This window comes from Dipteris shenzhenensis, chromosome 5 (assembly GCF_047967505.1).
Source record: "Dipteris shenzhenensis isolate YYH24624 ecotype China chromosome 5, Dip_SZ_1.0, whole genome shotgun sequence".
NCBI classification, from domain to species: domain Eukaryota; kingdom Viridiplantae; phylum Streptophyta; class Polypodiopsida; order Gleicheniales; family Dipteridaceae; genus Dipteris; species Dipteris shenzhenensis.
In genome coordinates this window covers 52,950,069-52,970,036 of record NC_141600.1, presented here as the reverse complement: position 1 = coordinate 52,970,036, position 19,968 = coordinate 52,950,069, and the positions used below count along the sequence as shown (strand labels likewise).

Here is a 19,968-nt window from a genome sequence, read left to right as displayed (position 1 = left end):
AAGAATATAATAATTGAATACATTTTTTTTTCAATACATATTACTAGTGAGACTACCAAAAAGAGGCTCTACCCCTCATGATGTCTCTGGATATAGAATATGAGATTGCTTGATGCTTGGATTGTAGCTAGAAACATTGCGTGGGCAAAGCCACTATATGCCTCAAGTGTTGGAAATTGATGTATGGCTCAAGTGCTAGAATGTGCAAATCATGGCCAAAATCAAGACCCTTTAAGATTCCATGAGGGCTATCCTTTTACTACTACACACGTCACCTTTAGTCGAGGGCAGAACCATTCGTCATCACAGGCAGCAAGTTCATGCAACCCCATCCCATGATCCAAGGCATTATTCAAAGACAAAGTATTTCTGACCATTCCCAAATTGAGTTTGCCAATTCCTAATTTAATTGATTTCATTTACTGGACTTGCAAAGCCCTTGCTTAAGCTTGAATGAGCCTCTTGATTTTGGGGGCATAATGGTCGAAAATGGCTTAACACACTGCCATTTTCGACCATTACACCCCCAAAATCAAGAGGCTCATTCAAGCTTAAGCAAGGGCTTTGCAAGTCTTGTTTTGGGTGGCAAAAGCACAAAAAATGACAGCGCATTAACGTGTTGCCATTCTTATGCTTCCCCCCTCCAAAAATAATACCCCCAAGCTATTCATTGGATACACATTAGATGGACCCTTAGCATACATGTGTGCATAGAAGACCATTTCCTACATTGATCCCTGATTTCATAATTAAATTATTCCCTTTCTCACATTCTAACGTGTGAATATTTAATGTACATGCATTATGGACACATTATATTGCAGTTTATGACTAACTTTTTTTATGAATGCATGATACTTGTATATGGTCAAAGAAGGTATATTATCATTTTTGAATGACAACATTACTCTATGCGCCATTTTATCCTATATTAGAAACTATGATCACTAGATATTACATAAATGTATTGCTCCATTATATCCTATACTAAAAACTATTCTGACCCAAATACATAATGCCAATTGAGGTTAGTACTTATGACAAGTGATGAAAACATTCTAATGGTATGAATGAGATCTTGTAAATTTTGGATATATAATATGGGTACTATGTTGATTGAGCTATGACACTTTTCTAAGGGAATATTTTCAACTTAATTACTAAATACATACTGACAATGGTGACCTGATTCCTGTCTATATGTATAATCAAGTTTTACTTTGTGTTTAAAAAAAAGCTTTTACATAAGGTTAAAATTCGAATAGTTAAATACTTGTTTAAGACTACCCATTGAGCTGGCTCCTATCCTTATATTGAACATGATAATGTTCATAAAGATTTTATGAATACAAATAGATAGCATTGGCTCTCCTTTTAGTGGTTGGGAATGAACCCTAAAGGTACCCTAAAATGACTATGTATTCCCTTATTTGTAGCATGGAAGTGATCATGGTAGAGTGGCATAATCCCTATTTTGCTTTTTTCATAGGTTCTTTTGCTACTCATGGTTGGCGGATACACCACGGCATAGATCCAAATAGATATTTGGTTTTTTGCTTCAACTTGCTTGACTAGACTTTCCTTGATGATTGTTCGATTGTGCTTGATGAGTGGTCACTGGCTTAATTGATGCATTAAGTGCAATGTTTTCCTTAAAGTTTTTCATACTACAAGATACGAGTTTGCTTATATGGGTGGAAATAGAAGCTTGTTGACGCGTGGTGCATATTTTTCGTTAGATGCAGCAAGATACTAGTTACAGAGTGTCTTTGCCAATTATTTCACTTGAATCATGCTCCTCTTATGCTTGAGTTTGTGGTCACGTATTGAGTTTAACATAATAGTCTACAGGATACTGGATGAGCAATCAACATAGTGGTTTAGATGCATTCATTCCAGTTTCGATAGAACTATCATTCAGACATTGGTCATAATAAAAGTATGGAGGGCTAAAATCCTTTTTTGGCTCCCTAAATTTTTCAAAGCATGGTATTGTCCAAATTACATAGGAATGTATGGATGATCTTCTGCAAGCATAAAAGACATGATATGTATATGTAGCACATGATCATGTTTACATATTTTCAGTCATATATTCTACCTTGTGATCTGTCATTATCTTGCTGTGTGGATGTTCAATCTGAGTAGTGTTTTCTTTTTTTATCGCAAATTTTATGTATTGTTGTGTCTCTACCTCTCCACAATGACTCAAATGTGATAGTATGGGGATGAAAGAGAAGTTAATTGTGAGTTTCAAGCATGCCTTCATTGTTGGAATATGTTTAATTTGCTTATGATCACATCAATTGTTCCAATGATATTAAGAGAAATAAGATGCTGGATGAGGTTCTCGCTTGCTTGAAACCTATTTAATCTTGCTCGCTTATTTGGGACTGCTCGCTCTTCTCCGCTCGCTTTTTGGTAATCCTCTCCATTGCCTTGGGGATAGTAAGGTGTGCTTTTTCTATGGATCACCATAAAGCAAGACAAAAGTTCTTGGATTACCTCATTGACAAAATGTGTGCTTCTATCTAACACAATTTCAATGGGTAATCCAAATCATGTAATGACATTTTCATACAAGAACTTTGTTGTGCTTCTGGCATCTTCTTTTCTTATTGCTTCAACCCACTTTGTGAAGTAGTCTATGGCCACAATGATGTAGCATGCTTGTGTTCCCTTTGCGGCTGGATGTATGAGTCCCACGAAGTCAATCCCCCATTTTTCAAATGGTTGCTAAGCAGTAATTGTTGTTAGGGGGTTGAAATCCTTGTGTTAGGGTTTGATGGTTCTTTGACATACATCATAAGTTTTGGCATAGTCGTAAGCATATGCCCAAACGGTTAGCCACCAATATCTTGCTAAGAGGATTTTTCTTGATGTTGTTTTGCCTGCAAAGTGTCTTCCTGCAATGCCTTCATTCGCTTCACAAATGATGAGTGGGATTTCATGTGGCATGACACATTTGTGCAAGATGTGATATTTTTCCATTTTATAGAGTTGGTTGACTATGAGTTGATAGGGTGCAGATTTGATTATGTGTTTTCTAGCTTCAACAAATCACAATTCTGGCAGGGGTCTGCCTGTCATTAAGTATCTAATGATATCTACATACCAATCTGAAACAACATCTATTGGAAATAGTGTGGCATCTAGCAAGTTATCTTCTACTCCTCCCGACTTGACTTGAGACATGTGATCGGAAATGTAGTGTTGGGAACCTTTGCAAACCACTAGTTTAAAATTGAGTTCTTGAAGCAAGAGGAGCCATTTGGTTCTTCTTCTTGTTGTACATGGACGGTTCACAAGATAAAGCAATGCTTGATGGTCGGTGTAGAAGGCAAACTCATTTGCCAATAAATAGTGTCAAAATTCCTTAACACTATACACCATTGCAAGGCTTCTCTTTTTGTGGTGGTATAGTTGATCTCTGAATCATTGAGTTGTTGACTGGCAAAGTAGAATTGGTAGTCTTTCTTATGTTTACTAGGTTGGAAAATCACACTCCCAATTGCATGCTTGGAGCCATCAGTATGAACAAGAAAACCAATATCCCAATTGGGAGATATAAGGGTGGGTGCTATGATTAGGCACCACTTTAAAAGCTCAAAGTCTTGGTCGTACTCTTCTATCCATAAGAATTCCACCAACAACTTGTAAAGTCATCGGGCTATTATGGCATATGACAATATAAATGGTGGAGCAAGTGTGAATGTCCAATCCAAGGATCTCTATGATGAATGGGGTCTCACAACAATGCAAAATTCTCATTTTAACATACGCCTTGTAGATGATTCACGTGCAAATACCTTGGGTATAGTGGATGGAGTATCCACAAAAGTAGCAAGAATCCATTTTAGTCTTCAGCACACAATCTTGGATGTCCCTAAGAAATCTTATCAAATCTTGCTTGGACATCCTTGGTTGTGTGAAGCATCAGTCCTCCATGATTGGGGAACTGATAGATTGACAATCTCAAGCAAGTCAGTCCTCTTACAAACAACATGCCTTAGCTGGAGATACACAAAGCAATGTCAAAAATTAGATCCAAGCATTGGCAACCATTGACAACTACCATACACTAGATCCAGTCTTCTCACAAATTGATGCTAAGGTCATGTAGGTAAAACCTCCACTCATCCATGAAGAACCAATAGATCCAGAAGTGCCATTCTTTATGGTTGACCTTGAATGGAATAGTGATCCTGAAGAAGCTATCAATGACAATAAGGACTCGGATTTTCTTTGGGACCTTGAAATAGAGGCTAAAAAAGCTCAGTTAGAGGACCATGTCTTTGACAATGATTTAGCCATTCTCCATGCCCTAATGGTTGTCAAATTTCCCAAAGTCTAAACTCCAAATCTAAATAATAGCAGAAGATCCCACAAGAAAACCGACGGAGAACATCGCCACAAAGCCAAAGCTGACCACTTTAATAAGTTTGAACGAGTCCAAACTAGAATTGTAGAGTTGAATCTTACCAAGTCATCTCTTCCAAAATCTGAGCCACCTCCTTTTGAATGGTCCCCTAATGGACTTGAAGGAGTATGCACAATAGATGAATCATTACTTGGGAATACTTTTCAAGTGGAAAAGGTACCCCATAATTCCCAACATAAAAATGTTCGGAAGTTTAAGCCACATGTGCAAATGAATATTGATAATGATAATCCAAAAAAGAAAGTCCACAAGATCCTCAAAAATGGATTAATGCTTCTACCCCACTCAGCAACCATAGCCCATGTACGACTAGTTCAACATCATCTGAGGCTGATCTTCATGAAGTACCAGAGTACTTCAAGAACTATAGAGTACTTCAAGAACTACACCAGTGGTAGTGTCCCCATAGCAATGCTAAGACTAGTAAGACAATTTAAAATGAAAGAATTTGATAACATTGGACAGACTCCAATCTATGAGGGACCAGCGAAGACTAGAGCAATAAACCTTGCCCTTGAGGGGGAGGAAGAGAAATTGGTATTCATTGGGAAACATCTCACACAAGAAGATGAAACAAATCTAAAAGAACTCCTAATGAAATACCAAGATTGCCTAGCATGGTCATACAAGGAATTGAAGGAAATTTCACCAGAAGTGGCAGTACACACGATACCTATTAGGGAAGGTGCCCACCTTGAGGTATGTGGACCATACAGAAAAAATCCAAAAGATGGCACCATGGTTTATGAAAAACTAGAAAAACTCTTAGATGGAGGATTCATTCATGAGATAGCGCACAATAATTGTGTTTCACCCATCATCATCATGCCTAAATGCAACAAGAAGCTAAGGATGCCTGTTAACTTAAAGAATGTGAATGATGCCACAATCAGGGATCACTATCCCTTACCCCTAATAGAAATAGTGTTGGAAAAGGGGGCTGGATCCGCCAAGATATATAGTTTCTTGGATGGCTTTAGTGGCTATAACCAAGTGCGCATTGCTCCTGATGACCAATTCAAGCGACCATATCTATGGTTGCTAGGACATGCATCCGATTTTGAGAGAATTCACATTCTGGCAATGGAGCTTACCATGCTCATCTCAATCCTCTCCCATGTCATTCTTATTACAACCTTGGAACACATTGATGGGTGCAATCCTTTGGGTAGTGCCTGAGTTGGCCGCAAATAGATTGCCGGTCATGGACTAGGCTTTCTAGATTTGTATGTTAACCTTCACAATTTTCTCATCCTTGCACAAATAAATTATTCAAGGCCGAGTCATGGACTAGACCTACAGCATGCATAAAGGGTCTTCCTAGGATGACATCATAGCCATTCAACTGACTGTGGAAGTCCATCACTGTAAACCAAACCGGGTAGGTGAGACCAAAGGTCTTGATCTTTATGTCCTTTAGGACTCCCACTAGCTGAGCAGTAGCACCATTGACTATTTTTACAATTAGGTTGGTGCTCTCCATTTCAAGCTTTTCCCATCTCACCTAGCATTGCTTTGTGACAATGCTGATGCTATCCACCATCCAATATGGCCATGGCCTTCTTATTTTGGCCAAATATGAGAATCACAAGCATTTGTGTCATCACTGTCAAATTATTGACCTAGCTTATTGACAGTTATCTTCATCAAATTTGTCTCTTCAACTAGAGCTTCAAATAACCTGGTAGCCACCTCTTCTGGGGTGACCATCTGTACATTCATCCAATTGGAGATCTCTCTCCAAAGGATGGGGTTCCCTCTTAATAGGGATGCTATGGGCATTTTCACCTCTATGGACAAGAAAGCAGTAAATCCGGCCACATCCTGTGGCCAATTGGTTCTCGACCTTCAAACTGTGGTTCTTCAAACCTGTAAAAGGACTCAGGGTCTTCCTCTATAGCCTGTTACCAAGTAGGGTCTTCATCAAACATCTTATGATGTAATAGAGACCTTCCCAATGATGTGCTATACACTTTATCTCATCCACCTTGTCTAGGGTACTAGGACAGCAGTCCTAGGGGGGGGCATTTCCCCCCTACATCTCCCCTTCATAAAATGGGTATAAATATGCTTAGGTTCGAAGCACCGCCAAAGCAACCTCCAAAAGAAAAGATCAGGCTCCACATACAACAAAGGATGTGGTAGTCTCTCTTTCACAGCATCTCAAATATCTAATCTATGGTAAACCATCATTGCTTGCATGCGGTCTAACATCCACCTTCTATCAAACTATAGGTACTCTAGTATAGGAAAATTTCTATGGAGCACATGTATGACAAAGTATTTCTTATCAACATAGAAATTTCTCCAATCTTTAAAAAATGTCCTTGTAAAAAACAATGCTCATGGTCTATCACATCCATGACATGGCATAATATTCTCTATCATCCTCCATGATCTGTCTCATTTCATTTACAAAATATGCAAGGGGTCAATGCACAATCGGGTGTAGCCAATCAAAAAACTATTTTAGGGGCAATTTTTGGGGCCACAAGGCGACACACTGGTGGGTGATAAGTTTTGGGTGTTAAAACTTTACTTGGCATAATGATTGCCTAATTGGCATAATAATGAGATGCAATCTATTAAGACTTGCTATTTTGAACACCTGAAAGCTTAACACATGTCACTACATGAGCAGTTTTGCCCTCCTTTGTGCACTAAGTCTCTGTGCTACATTTTTGTACATCAGATTGTCTACCGTTTGTCCTATCATCTACCCATATGGCATGGTAGTTTCACGAGGGCACTGAATTTAAGGATTCCTTGAGAGGTTATGGATTCTTGTTGGTTGGGCTTTTGATCCCAAATGCAAACTTTGTCTCTTTCAATCCATGGATCAAGTAGTCACTTTTGGAATTCAAATTAAACTTGATACTCAACCTTCTTTATCCTTTTTCCAATACACCCTCCTTATCACAAGCCTAGATATCCTCGCCAAATATTGTGATCACTTCATATGCATAATCATTGCATCATTAAAAAAAACTTAGAGATAGCCAATATATAGCTTTCCTAGCTCTCTCATGCCACGATTTGAAGGCTTGCACTTGCTATTGCAGATTATGAATCTTAGGAATAGGTTCCTGCTCATCTTCATTGATGAAATCCCAAAAACCATTTCCCATAAGAAACATTAAAAAATTTATGGACTTAAAAGGGGCCCTTGTAAGAGAGCCCTTGGGCTGGTTACATGGAAGGATAACGTGAATAAAATGAGTAAAATATTGGATAGTGGAGGGCAATAGAATATTGGAAATGGCTTGACTTTCCTGTAATTTATTCAAATGGTCCAAAGTTTGATGTAGACCTCCCACCTACTGCCTCAACTCTCTCATCACGTTTTTGAACTATAACCAAACTAAAAACACTAGTTTCTCAACCAAACTTGCACCATTTTTTCTGAAAACAAATCCTCCCATCTAACTATCACACTCCTCTCATATCCTCTCATTTATCTTCCTGATCCCTCATTTCTGAGCAGCATTTCGAGTTTCTCTTGCTCAAACCCTATTTTCAAACTTCTTCCTTTCTTTTGAGTAGGAGACGTCTCTCTCTGTTCTCCGTATCATGGGATGGCCTCTCACGTCAAAATCTCATAACATTGGCTTCATGCGACCACCACGCTAGTTCTTTGAGGTGGCTGTAGATACTCCTATTAAACCAAAGAAAATGTATTCACATTGTCACATGAGACCCACGTTGGAGTCCCACAATTGTTCATTAAAATAAGTGGTTAAAAGTTAATCCTAAATGAAGGAAAATGTATTTTCCTATTGGTTCTATTTGCAGTTAATCCTAAACCACAAAAAATATATTTCCTTGCAATAGCTGTGCTAATTCTATTTTAGTAAGGTGCTTGCATAAAGTTAAGCATTTTCCTTCATTCAAAAATTAATCCTAAATGAAGCAAACTTTTCTTCAATTTAAAGTTAATCCTAAACAAAGGAAAACGTGTTTCCTTGTGTAACCACCATGTTGGTTCTATTTTAGTGTGGGTTACAGATAATCATAAACCAACAAAAATTGTATTTCCTTGCAACCACTGCACTCATTCTTGGAACTATTTTGGTGCTGCTTGTAGTTAATCCTAAAGCCAAGGAAAATGTTCTTCCTTGTGCACCAATTGATTATGCAATGACTGCAAACCAGCAATGAAAGGTACCAACAATGACTACTACCAGTAATGACACTGATAATAATATTTTTTATATTAAAGTTGAAACTTAAAAGAGATTACACCCGGCAAGTACAACAACTCAGGCATTGCTGCGAGCAAATGTTAACAAAGAGATTACATGCAAAGACAATTTGTAATAACTCGGTAATTACTGAGAGCCTCGTTAAGCAAAAATTGGACAAAAGAGATTACATCTACAAACTAACTTAGCAGTTGATTAGAGCCTCATGGAGCAAAAATTAAACAAAAGAGATTACATTTATAAAAAATCAAAAATTTCTAAGAGCCTTGGAGCCCAAAAGATTACATCCTTAGAAAAAATTAAACAAAAGATATTACATCTGCATCCAAAGAGAGTCTATCTAAACTAACAACTCTTCAACTGTTGCTAAGAGCCTCCTGGAGCAAAGATTGAACAAAAAAGGTTACATTTATAAAAACTGAACCACCATTGCCGAGAGCCTTAGAGCCCAAAATGGCAAGTGCAAACACAATGACCTTGTATGAGAAATAAGACAAGATTGGAATCATGTTGTATCAGAGGTGGTAGTAATATTGGCTATGTTTCTTTTAGTTCTTGGCATGGTGAAAAGCGTGGGTGAGCAATGGAGTAGGTGATCAAGGGAGCAGATGAGTGGATGAGAGCTAGAGGAGGGATCATGGAGCAAGGTAGCCAATCAAAGGCAGATGATCAAGGGTGAGCAATGGAGCAGATGATCAAGGGAGAGGATGAGTGGATGAGAGCTAGAGGAGGGATCATGGAGCAAGGTATCCAATCAGAGGCAGATGAGAGCTGGAGAAGGCAGCATGGAGCAAAGTAGAAGAGCAGGGCCGGATGAGAGCAAAGTAGCCAAATCATGTTCATGGCCATGGTTAAATAGTAACAGTGGCACTCTAATATTAATGGGCCACCTTAAATTAATCAAAATTTGAGCCATTGCGATGATTGGAGGCCTAGTGGTGCCATCGAGATAATCATGGGCCATCGTAATAAGCCATCTTAAATTAAGTAAAATCCATCGTAATAAGCCACCTTAAATTAAACAAAATCCGAGCTAGTGTAGTGATTGGAGGCTTAGTGGTGCCATCCAAATAATCATGATCCATCTTAATAAGCCATCTTAAATTAATCAAAGTTTGAGCAAGCACGATGACTGGAGGCCTGGTGGCGTCATCCAAATAATCATGAGCCATCTTAATAAGCCACCTTAAATTAATCAAAGTTTGAGCAAGCACGATGACTGGAGGCCTAGTGGTGCAATCCAAAAATCATGATCCATCTTCAATTAATCAAAATTTGAGCCACCAATTAATCGCATGCCTAGACGCCCATGCAGTGTTGTATTTTGTAGACATTCTTTGTCATGCAAAGCTTCATCAAAAGGCCTTTCAAAATAGGAAAATTCGACCTTCTCATTAAAGGTAAGGGCACATGGTGAGTGGGACGACTAGATTGCTTGTTTTACCCCAAAAATAATTGGTGGCATGCAAGCCTGTCCAATTATAGAATCCTGAGCCGCTATGTTTTCTCCAGTGAGACTACACTAACAATAATTGAGAATTGTTTTTTTCCAAAAATAATCACTTGCAAGACCATGCCATCACGGTTACTGGTAATTAACTGCACTAAAAATAACGTGGACATCCAAATAATCATGAAGGAGCCACCACACCAGTGACTCGGTATTAAATCGCACATGCATGCCAATTTAGATTGCTTGATTTGCCCCAAAAATAATTACTGGCATGCAAGCCCATCCAATTATAGAATAATAATCTTGTATTTAATCTCATGCCACCGTGGCGAATGGTAATTAATAGCACTGAAAAATAATTCAATATTGTCTTGTCCCAAAAATAACTCCATGCAAGTCCGGCATGCAATCACATGCCTCCGCGGTGACTGTAATATATGTTGCATTAATATATTTGAGACGGATGGTGTGTGCAGGCAGATCATCTGTGGGTAGACCAAAGCTTAGGGTCATCCACAACGGAGCATGATCTAAGAGTGACAATGGATGATCCAGAGTGAGTTTGAGAGTAAATTCGGAAAACTGTTGGGCATTGAATAAATACCATCTATCCAACCTGGCCCAATAATTGTGCAAAGCATTGTGATGATAAGTGCAGCCCGGCATAGCATGCTCCAAAGTTGACCATAAATCCTCTACTTTAGTCTCTGCCATAAGGTGAGCGCACTGTCTCTTTTCTATCTGAAGCATATGTGATCGGCCTATGGTATTATCCCTGGCCAAGGGGGCATTATTAAAATCTCCTCCAAGAAAGGCAACCGACCTCCATGGATAGGATGCAATAGATTCCCACATGGCAGCCCTTATTGTAGAAGACTGAGAGGCATATACACCTGCAAATTCATAGATTTCTCCTTGGATACATGTCTGTACAACCATCCATCTGCCAAGAGGATCATTAAAGGCAAGCATAGGCTGTAAATCATGGCGGATCAACATGCAAATGCCCGAGAAATCCTTAGTACCCGCATAAAAGATATCATAGCCCCCAAAAAAACCAGCTTGACCAGCCATGGAATGTTGATTATGCTCCTGCAAGCAGAGAACATCTGGCTGCCTAGTCAATACATAATTCCAAAGTAGCCTCCACTTAGAAGGATTGAAGAGGCCTTGCACATTGAAAGTAATAGAAGTAATAGTGTGAAACATAGGAGTATATACAAGAATCAGAAACCCAGAATATACAGACATAAAAGTCTATGCATCTGCCATCATAGGCTGTAGCCCTTCTTTTTCAATGTGAAAGGCCAATGCATCTTCTGACTCACAAAGTCGAATATTTTTTTAAAGGATTGCAGCCCAGTTTTGAAGGATTGGGGAGGGGGCTGAAGTGGAGGCTTGACCAGGGGTAGGGGCTGCCGCATCCCAGTGTCGAGACTGAAGAGGCCTCTACCTCAAAACTTTCTTGGACTGTTGGAAATTATCATTATCAATATCCTTGGCTTTCTCCTTACCTTCATCTTTCCCTCTTTCTGTTGCAGGCATCTGTGCAATCAATTTACCATTCTTGGCAACATTATTGCCATGTTCTTCAGCGGAGGATTGTCTTGCTTTGGAGCGGGCTGATTCTGTGAAGGGGGAATGGCAGCAGGTGGGGGAGGATGCAATACAGTAGGGCACTCAGAAGCCACATGGCCAAACTTGTGGCATGAAAAGCAAGCACCTGCAAAAATCCCCCATTTCAGTTCAAAACATTTCTGTCCCATTGGCAGTCCAACCTCCACTGCAATGGAGGAAGGAGTGGGGATATCTATGCCCCATAATACACAAAACCTGTTTCGATTTCCTGTAGGACGGGGTGGGCGAATCACTTGGCCCAAGGCTGCTGCCAGTGCAGGCAATTCATGTCTCATGTAGTCTGGAAAATTGACCACCTCCACCCAGACTGGACAATGGTGTCGAACAAGGCTCTGATAATCTTTGTTTGGCGACCATGGCATGGCATGAACCATCTGTCTACCGTAAAACAGAGGAGACAACTCAAGCAATCTCTGCTTTTGCACAGCATCTGTTAGGTGTATCTCATAAAAGCTGCGGGAAGCAAAGTACACTCCCTCTACATAGCATCCGCCCAGAATGGATTGAATCCATTGTGCTACATCATTTGCAGAGGGAATCTTTCCTGGAAAGAAAATGATTACTGCAGTTTGAGCCAATTTTCTGAGAGGTTCGACCAGAAGCCTCATCTTGTATGTCACCTGTGGCACAGGCTTACCCCAATCTTGACGTGATTGGTGGAAGTCATCTTTCAAAGTGTCAAAGACATATTTTGCTTCAGCATCCATGTCGATTTCACCACAATCGGAGTCTGTGCATCTTCTTTTTGCCTCTAGATTGCAGTCCTTTCTAGCATGTGTTGTAAGAGCAGCATCGGTTTGTATGGAAGCCATTTGAGAAGGAGAAGTTTATGGACAAAAGGAGGGGCAGAAAAAAGCGAGGTATAAAACAGGAAGAGTTGGATAGGGAAAATTAAAGCTAAGAAGGAAGGGAAAGGGGACGAGTGGTTGCAGACAGAGCAAAGGCTGATTCGAAGAAGAACAAGGGGCAGGCAGCAAAAACAGAGAATTGCGATCAGAAATTCTGCAACAAGTGAGGGAAATTTGACAAAGCAAAGCATGGGGAGGGAGGGGGCAGGTGCGACTGAATTACAGCAGGTCCTGGGGCATGAAATCAGGCCATGTAGGCAGGGTTCTTCGGGGCGGGCTGCAGCAGCTCCTCACCTCAGCTCTCTCTCTCACACACACACACACACATTCTCTCTCTCTCTCTCTCTCTCTCTCTCTCACACACACACACACACACCCACACATTTTTTTGGTGAAAAACACACACACTTTTTTTGGGTGAAACACACACACACACATTTTTGGGGTAAATGAACCTCCTGCAACCAAAACCAATGTTGCAAAACCAAAAGTCAATCTCTCTCTCTCTCTCTCTCTCTCTCTCTCTTGCTCTCACACACACACACACTCTCTCTCTCTCTCTCTCTCTCTCTCTCTCTCACACACACACACACACACACACACAGCCATTCATACTTTCTACAAGGGAAACTCATTTATTATTTAATTTGCCTACTGACCTAAAAAGGATTGGGGTGGGTGTGTGCGTGTGCGCAGGGCAGTTGAGTTCCATGACTGTCTTATCCCCCCGTCCAAATGCTGGTTACAAGAGAGTGTTCTATTGGGGGTTCATAATTAAACCTTAGTTCCACTAGCTAGGATTGGCAATCTCAGGAATAGAAGAGGTGAAGGAAATGAATAAGTACGGCAGAGACAGCCGTAAGAAGAGTAGTAGAAGAATTGAGAATATTCACACTTGCCTTATGACTGAGATTTCAAAAAACATCACTTTAGAAAAATTCATGATTATAATTCAGCTCAGTTAGAATCTTAGCAAAATTCAACTTAAAAGGCCATGTGTGATGATGGAAACAACGTTGTCTTCACAAAAGATAAATGCATCATTCAAGACTCCTGCTAGAAGGCTTTGGGCACAAGCACTAAACATGAAGAATATGCATGCGTTTGATAGCACAGTAGTGGAAAAACAGCATGCATGTACTCCTCTGAGTAGCTCTTTATTGACCTCCGGCACAAGAGGACGGCGTGAAAAGCCTTTGCACTTTGAAAAGTCTTATTCATCCTCATCTAGAACATGCAACATGAGTGCTGCATTTGCGCTCTCTATGGGCTGTTACATTGTGGCTGATTTCTTTCTCTAGTGTGGCAATTTCTTGGTCTGTTGTGGGACCTCCTTTTGTTGCTGCAAATCGTGCTGCTGCTCTTGCTGAGCTTGCTATTTCAAGCCTTCTGGTCCTGTTTCACCTTTTGTTCATCCTCATCTTGTGACCTCAATGTACCCCATGAAGATGCGATTCTTGCTCCTGTGACCTAACTTGACCTATCTTTTCACCTATATCTTTGAAGGACATGCACAAAAGTGTCAGAAACTTTCAAGTGCATAAGAACCATGTCTTTTACTTGAATATCCCCTCGACTAGTTTTTTTATTGTCCTTTTCAGAAAGTACACAACCGAACCGAAAACTTTCGAGTGCATAATAACACGTTTTCTACTTGAATATCCCCTAGACTAGTTTTCCATTGTCCTTTTCAGAAAGTGCACCAAGTACCCACCATAGACATGCCTTCCTGTAGGGTGGAGTGTATAATAACCGAACCGAACCAAAAACTTTCGAGTGCATAATAACACGTTTTCTACTTGAATATCCCCTAGACTAGTTTGCCATTGTCCTTTTCAGAAAGTGCACCAAGTACCCACCATAGACATGCCTTCCTGTAGGGTGGAGTGTAGAGGGGCAGATCTGCTCCTCTCTCCTACTCCTGATTGATACAAACAGGTGCTCTGAGGTATCTTGACGAGGCTGATGACTTCTGAAAGTCTGAAGCTCTGAATGGAGAAAAGAGGGGCCATTTATAGGCTGCCCTCCTTCCCTCCCTGCGTGGCCAACTGGAACAGGGACGAACCAGTAATCTGAGCTGATCTGCTGGTAGGTCTTTTTGGTTGTTTACAGACCCAGGGCTGTTCTGTGATAGACCCAACCAGACACTGGTGTATATAGGGACCTACTTGCCCCTTCTCTTGGTTCTAGACACTCGCTGAAGCCTTCTCTTTGCTACTGTAGCCTCCCTCCTGCCGTACCCTGCTCCCTATGGTTGCACTGACCCAGGTCAGACCTAGCAGCATGTCCATACGCCCATGACAACAACAGATTTGCTCTAGATCTGGCTGCCACATGGGCAGTAAAGTAGACGGATCCATGTGGGCTGGAAGATTTGGCACCTAGAGGGGTTTATGAAGGGTAGGGAGCCCAGGAAACAGGCTGACCAGGGCCTGTCATCAGCTGCCTGGGTTGGGTCAATTTTGCACCAGGTCGGCCTTTCTATGGTCGGTCCTAATGCCTGGTCTGGTCAGCTATAGGCAAAGCAATGAGGTCGGGTATGTAGCAGGGTCAACCCTCTCTTGGAAAGTTGGGCCCCTAAAAAGGGCAGGTCAGCCAGCAGGGAGGGTGGGGAGAGACTAGTCGTCCTCCTCAAAAAGAGGCAAGCCTTGGGCCTCATTATACCCATCCATCACAAGAAAAAGAAGACCACTAAGGCAAGCGGCAAGCAGGAGGGATAAGGGAAGTTATGAAAGCATGACATCTGTCTAGTGGATCAGCCCGTTGGCTGTCGACATGGGGCTTGACAGAGACCTTTCGTATCAGCCCATGCCGACATGTTGTGGAGCATGGTAATATATATATTTTGCTGTGTACATTCTTGCGTACTTCTCCAGATTTGTATGTGTCCTTGATCTACTTGGGCACACACCTTCATGAGGGGGACCTGAGAGCAGTGTGATCCATTGGAACATTCTGCTCAGAAGGGAAGGGTTGGGGGATCTTGGGGCTAGTAGAGCAAGCATTCCTTTCCTTTTTTAAAGCACCATTTCAGAGCCCATTGGAATTTCTTTAGTGCTCACTCCAACAACTAACTTTTACGTGGACGAAGGACACTCAAGCTCAATAAGGTGTGCCTTTGTCAAGTATCGGTTTGCTCAAGCTCTCCGTCAGGTTTTCACTTCTTTTAGTTTATGCTTCTACGTTCTTTAGATCTGTCGCCTGATGAATGCCTATTCTCAATTGAGGGCAAGTCGAACCAATTAGCCAATCTACTACTTAACATGAGCTTTAGACGACTTTAGATGATTAGTAACTAGCGTAATGAAAGCAGTGCAAACCAAGCCACTCATATGAAAAGTTGGGGTCACTGCTGCCTCAAGAAGCAGCCAGAGAGATGATGTATGAAGGAGCATAGGCAAGGCGAATTGAAAGCGTAAGCAGCACAAGGGCAAGCCCTAGAAAATGGAGGAGGATGAGAATTTTTCAGATGAAGGAGACTCTCTCTCTCTCTCTCTCTCTCTCTCTCTCTCAAGACTTGCCTCGAATCCTTTCCTGTTGAGCACCTTTACTTCCAACTCCAGTTCCCTCCCAATGCAGACCAACATGAAGGGGTGGATTTTAGTTTCAAACTGTTCTTCGATCAAAATAATGTCGCTGCCAAATATTGTCAGGTCATGATGGGTTCGATTCCCATACATCCAGAGATTAATGAGAGCTTCTGTGAGATCTTCATCACTCTTATGCTTTCCTAGATGTTGTCGGAGGCAACTTGCAAATCCATGGTTGTGCTCAACTATCTCCTTGAACGGTTGTTTCCCTACCTCGGTAGTTATCTTTATATTGTTGACTTTGAGCTGCCTCATCTTGTCTCGCACGAAGTCTTTAAGTATGCCCCTAACGGACATCATATTAGACAACCTCAGGTTCTCGAGATGCAGCAGCATCTTTTCCAACTTCAGCTTCATAATAAGAGTTTCTTTCATAATAAGAGTTTCTGTTTCTAGCTTGAGGTTCGCAACTTCGACCTCCTTGAGTTTTAGGAGTACATCTTTTTTCCCGAGGAGCACGTCCTTTTTGCTGAGGAGTCCGTCCTTCAACGCAAGGAGGTACTTGGCTTCCAACGGCAATCCATCAAGGATTGCCGTGGAAAAACTGAAGGGAGCGGGGAGTGGAAGGGCAATGGAGCCTGGACTTGCATTCGAAGCAATCAGAGGAAAGCCATTCTCTCTCACTCACTCTCATAGGGTTTCGGGCCCGAGCGCACATATAAACACAACTCTTTGGGGTCTTAGTGACTAAAGGGCATTGCATTGATTGGTCCATGTGGTAGAATGTGCATGGGGTGCCACGTGTCAATTTACCTAATTTGGCTCCATCGATTTCGCTTCCACCGTCCGGCTATGCTGGTCTCCGTCGCAGAAGAGCTGTTTGGTTTCGTTTATCTCGCTGTGGTGCTTGGCTGTGTTTGGTGGCTAGGATGGCGTTTATCCAAGATTTCGTGTTGCATGGCGTTGATCTCTTAGCTTCCGTCCAGGGAGGGTTGGCTTGGCGGTGTTTGGTGGCGTCGATCATGGTCAATGCAGTGCAGCTTGGGCGTCGATTTGGCATTGCATGCTGCTGATCTTGTAGCTTTTGCCTAGGGAGGGTTAGCGATGTATAAGATGGAGACCTTCGCAGTTGTGGTGCATGTGCAATTCGCAACAATTAGCCAAAACTTACTTATGTCTAGCTTCGCTAATTTGTGGAATGATACTCGGACGGATCCGAAGGATCCCATGAGTCTCTTGCCAGAAAATATTCTCACGACTCGATGGAGACCGGCAGAGCAACAGTTTTGGTCGAGGTGTGGCTTGAGTATTTGCTGATTTCGACCTTCCTTTTCAAACTTCATGACTATACTTCCCTTTCAGCCTTCCTTTGGTTTTCGTAGTTCATGATATCCTTTGAGGCTTCGTTTGTTTTTGGTAGTTCATAACATGTTCAAGTTTGCTTTTGGACAAAACTTGTCAAACAATGTGGCAAGGTTGTGGAAACGATTCTAGAAGAACTGACCTCACCGATGGGTATGCATTGGCCATGGATCTTCGTTTATTCTCTTCTCTATCAAAATTTTGTACCTATCGCTAGTGGTCGTCTCGTTGTCTCGTTTTGGATTTGTGTTTGTTGATAGAGCTTTGCAAGACATGTGCAAAGGAGGTAGAGGAATTATGCGACAAAGTCAACTTAGAGAAAGGTATGTTTCCTCTTTCTGAATTCATTACGTACTGCTTCTGTGTATATAGGTGACAACCTGATTCGTAAGGCTCCGCAAACATTGTTTGGACAATGCCGATACACAAGATATAACTACAACGCAAAAATGCTTGTGCTCAAATTGTTGGTCCAAGGTGCGTATCCAATAGAGGCACGTCTTATTTCAATTAGGATACTCTTTGCCCAAATTCGTGAACTAAACTATGAAGGTCAATATGGTATCCATGGCAGTGTCGTAAATGTATTTGTAGATGTCAATCGTGCTCAAAGTGTCTTGCCGAGGTTTTGACAAATGGATCCATATTAATGGTTGCACTGAAGAGAAAGCCTGAATATGTGCACAATTTCATGAGTGGTCTGGGTGCGACCAACTTTGACAATGTGAGCATTGCACGAACTCCTTTCCATGCCCTTATACAAAGAGAACAATGTTGGACTCAATCCAATGTGGAAGGAACACATTGACACAAGGATGCCCACAATGAACTTACAAGACAGACACACTTGTACATGGTATATACATGAGTCAGCAAGTCATAGAATTCGAAGACAAGGCAATACTTATTGCACCACCATCTGAGGGCTTCAAGCCTTTGAACATATTCAAAGACAAGCATTGCGAAGAACTTACTTTCCCAAACCTCTTCCATGGGTACCCTCGCATGTACAACATCCCTGAGCACATGCCCTACTAAGAAATAACAAGGTGAGAGCTTAAGTTCTCTCATCTACGTGGGTACATATGTGAAAAGGACAACTTCAAGGACAAAAAATACAAGCAAAAGATGCATTATAAGACATAAATGTAGAAAAACTCTTGCAATCACATATTGGATGCCTTAGGACATCTTCCAACTATAAGCACAAACTGCAAAAAAACCTCTTTGCAATGGTCTGCCAACTAGGCCCCCCTACCTTTTTATAACATTCTCTGTGATAGAAAAACTATGGCCACTATTCTTGCAATGCTTGAAGGATCTACAAACAAGCTTAACTAGTGCAAACAACACTCCATCTCCAATGTACATCCATTAGTTGATACGTTATGATCCAATTACAATGCTGCAGTACTATGTACACACATTCCAATGCATAAAAAGACTATTAAAACATGACCATGGCATAGTAGGTAAGGTGTTGACCTACTTCTTTGTAACTGAATTTCAAAATAGAGGTAGCCAACATGATCATGGGCTGCTCTGATAGAGCACACACCAACGTTCGGCACATCTTTAAATGAAGGAATTGAGGAATATGTTGATCGATATATTACTACAAATAGCACACTTTAGCAGTACCTAAACAAGGACATACAAAGTCACAAGCATAGAAAAACATGTAAGAATAAGTGCACCACTTGCTGCTTTGGTTTCATGAGGCCACTAATGCAAAAAACAAGAATATTACTTCCTCTGGATAAGGCACTAATCACCTTCGATGTCAAGAAAAACATGAAGTTGATTTCTTCAAAACTATTGGATGAATCTACATTACTCCTTAACTATGAAAGCTTCTTACAAGCCCTATCGCTAAATGAAGATGACTACATCAATGCTCTATGCATGACAACAACACAACCAACACTATTTCGTAAGAGGGAACCAAAAGACATATACACTAACAATTTTAATCCCATCTTATCAACTCTTTGGGGGGCCAATACCGACATTCAATACACTGCAAGCCCGCTCCATGGTCTACAAAACCAGCAATCCTGATGACGGCAGGCTAAAAGGCAACCTCTAGTGCTCTTGAGCAAATGAGCTTGGTCAAGAGCACCGCAATTGGCATTAAGAATGTATTCACACAAGGCTTGGAAACAAAATCACCAGCTTGGAAACAAATGCACTAGCAAATGAGCATGTCCAAAAAATAGGAAATGCAATCTTGAAAACGCAACACATTAGTTCGCAACAAGCATTGTACTTGTGCTTGTCATTACCATTAACAAGCGACACTGGAGATTACTGCTACATTAACACAAGCCCACAAGAGCATAGAACATTGCTTCTAAAGTGATGAGCACAGTTGGAGAAAATGGACCCCCAAAGTAATGATGTCTTCTTTGCAGACATCAGAGCTAAGTATATGCAACGATCCACGGAATTGAATGAAGTTTGCTTGGCTACATTTGCAAGCGACTACACAACA

General features: G+C 41.2%; 1 protein-coding gene across 1 annotated transcript in view; it reads right to left on the bottom strand.

Moving 5' to 3' along the window:
* LOC147902188 (uncharacterized) overlaps nt 1-16,452 on the bottom strand; it is a 35,281-nt gene extending 18,829 nt beyond the window's left edge. Inside the window, exon 1 of the mRNA XM_087374302.1 lies at nt 16,104-16,452. Coding sequence (XP_087230428.1) covers nt 16,104-16,427 — 324 coding nt within the window. The 5' untranslated portion in view covers nt 16,428-16,452. The remainder of the gene's footprint in view (nt 1-16,103) is intronic.
* Nucleotides 16,453-19,968: the final 3,516 nt, after the last annotated feature.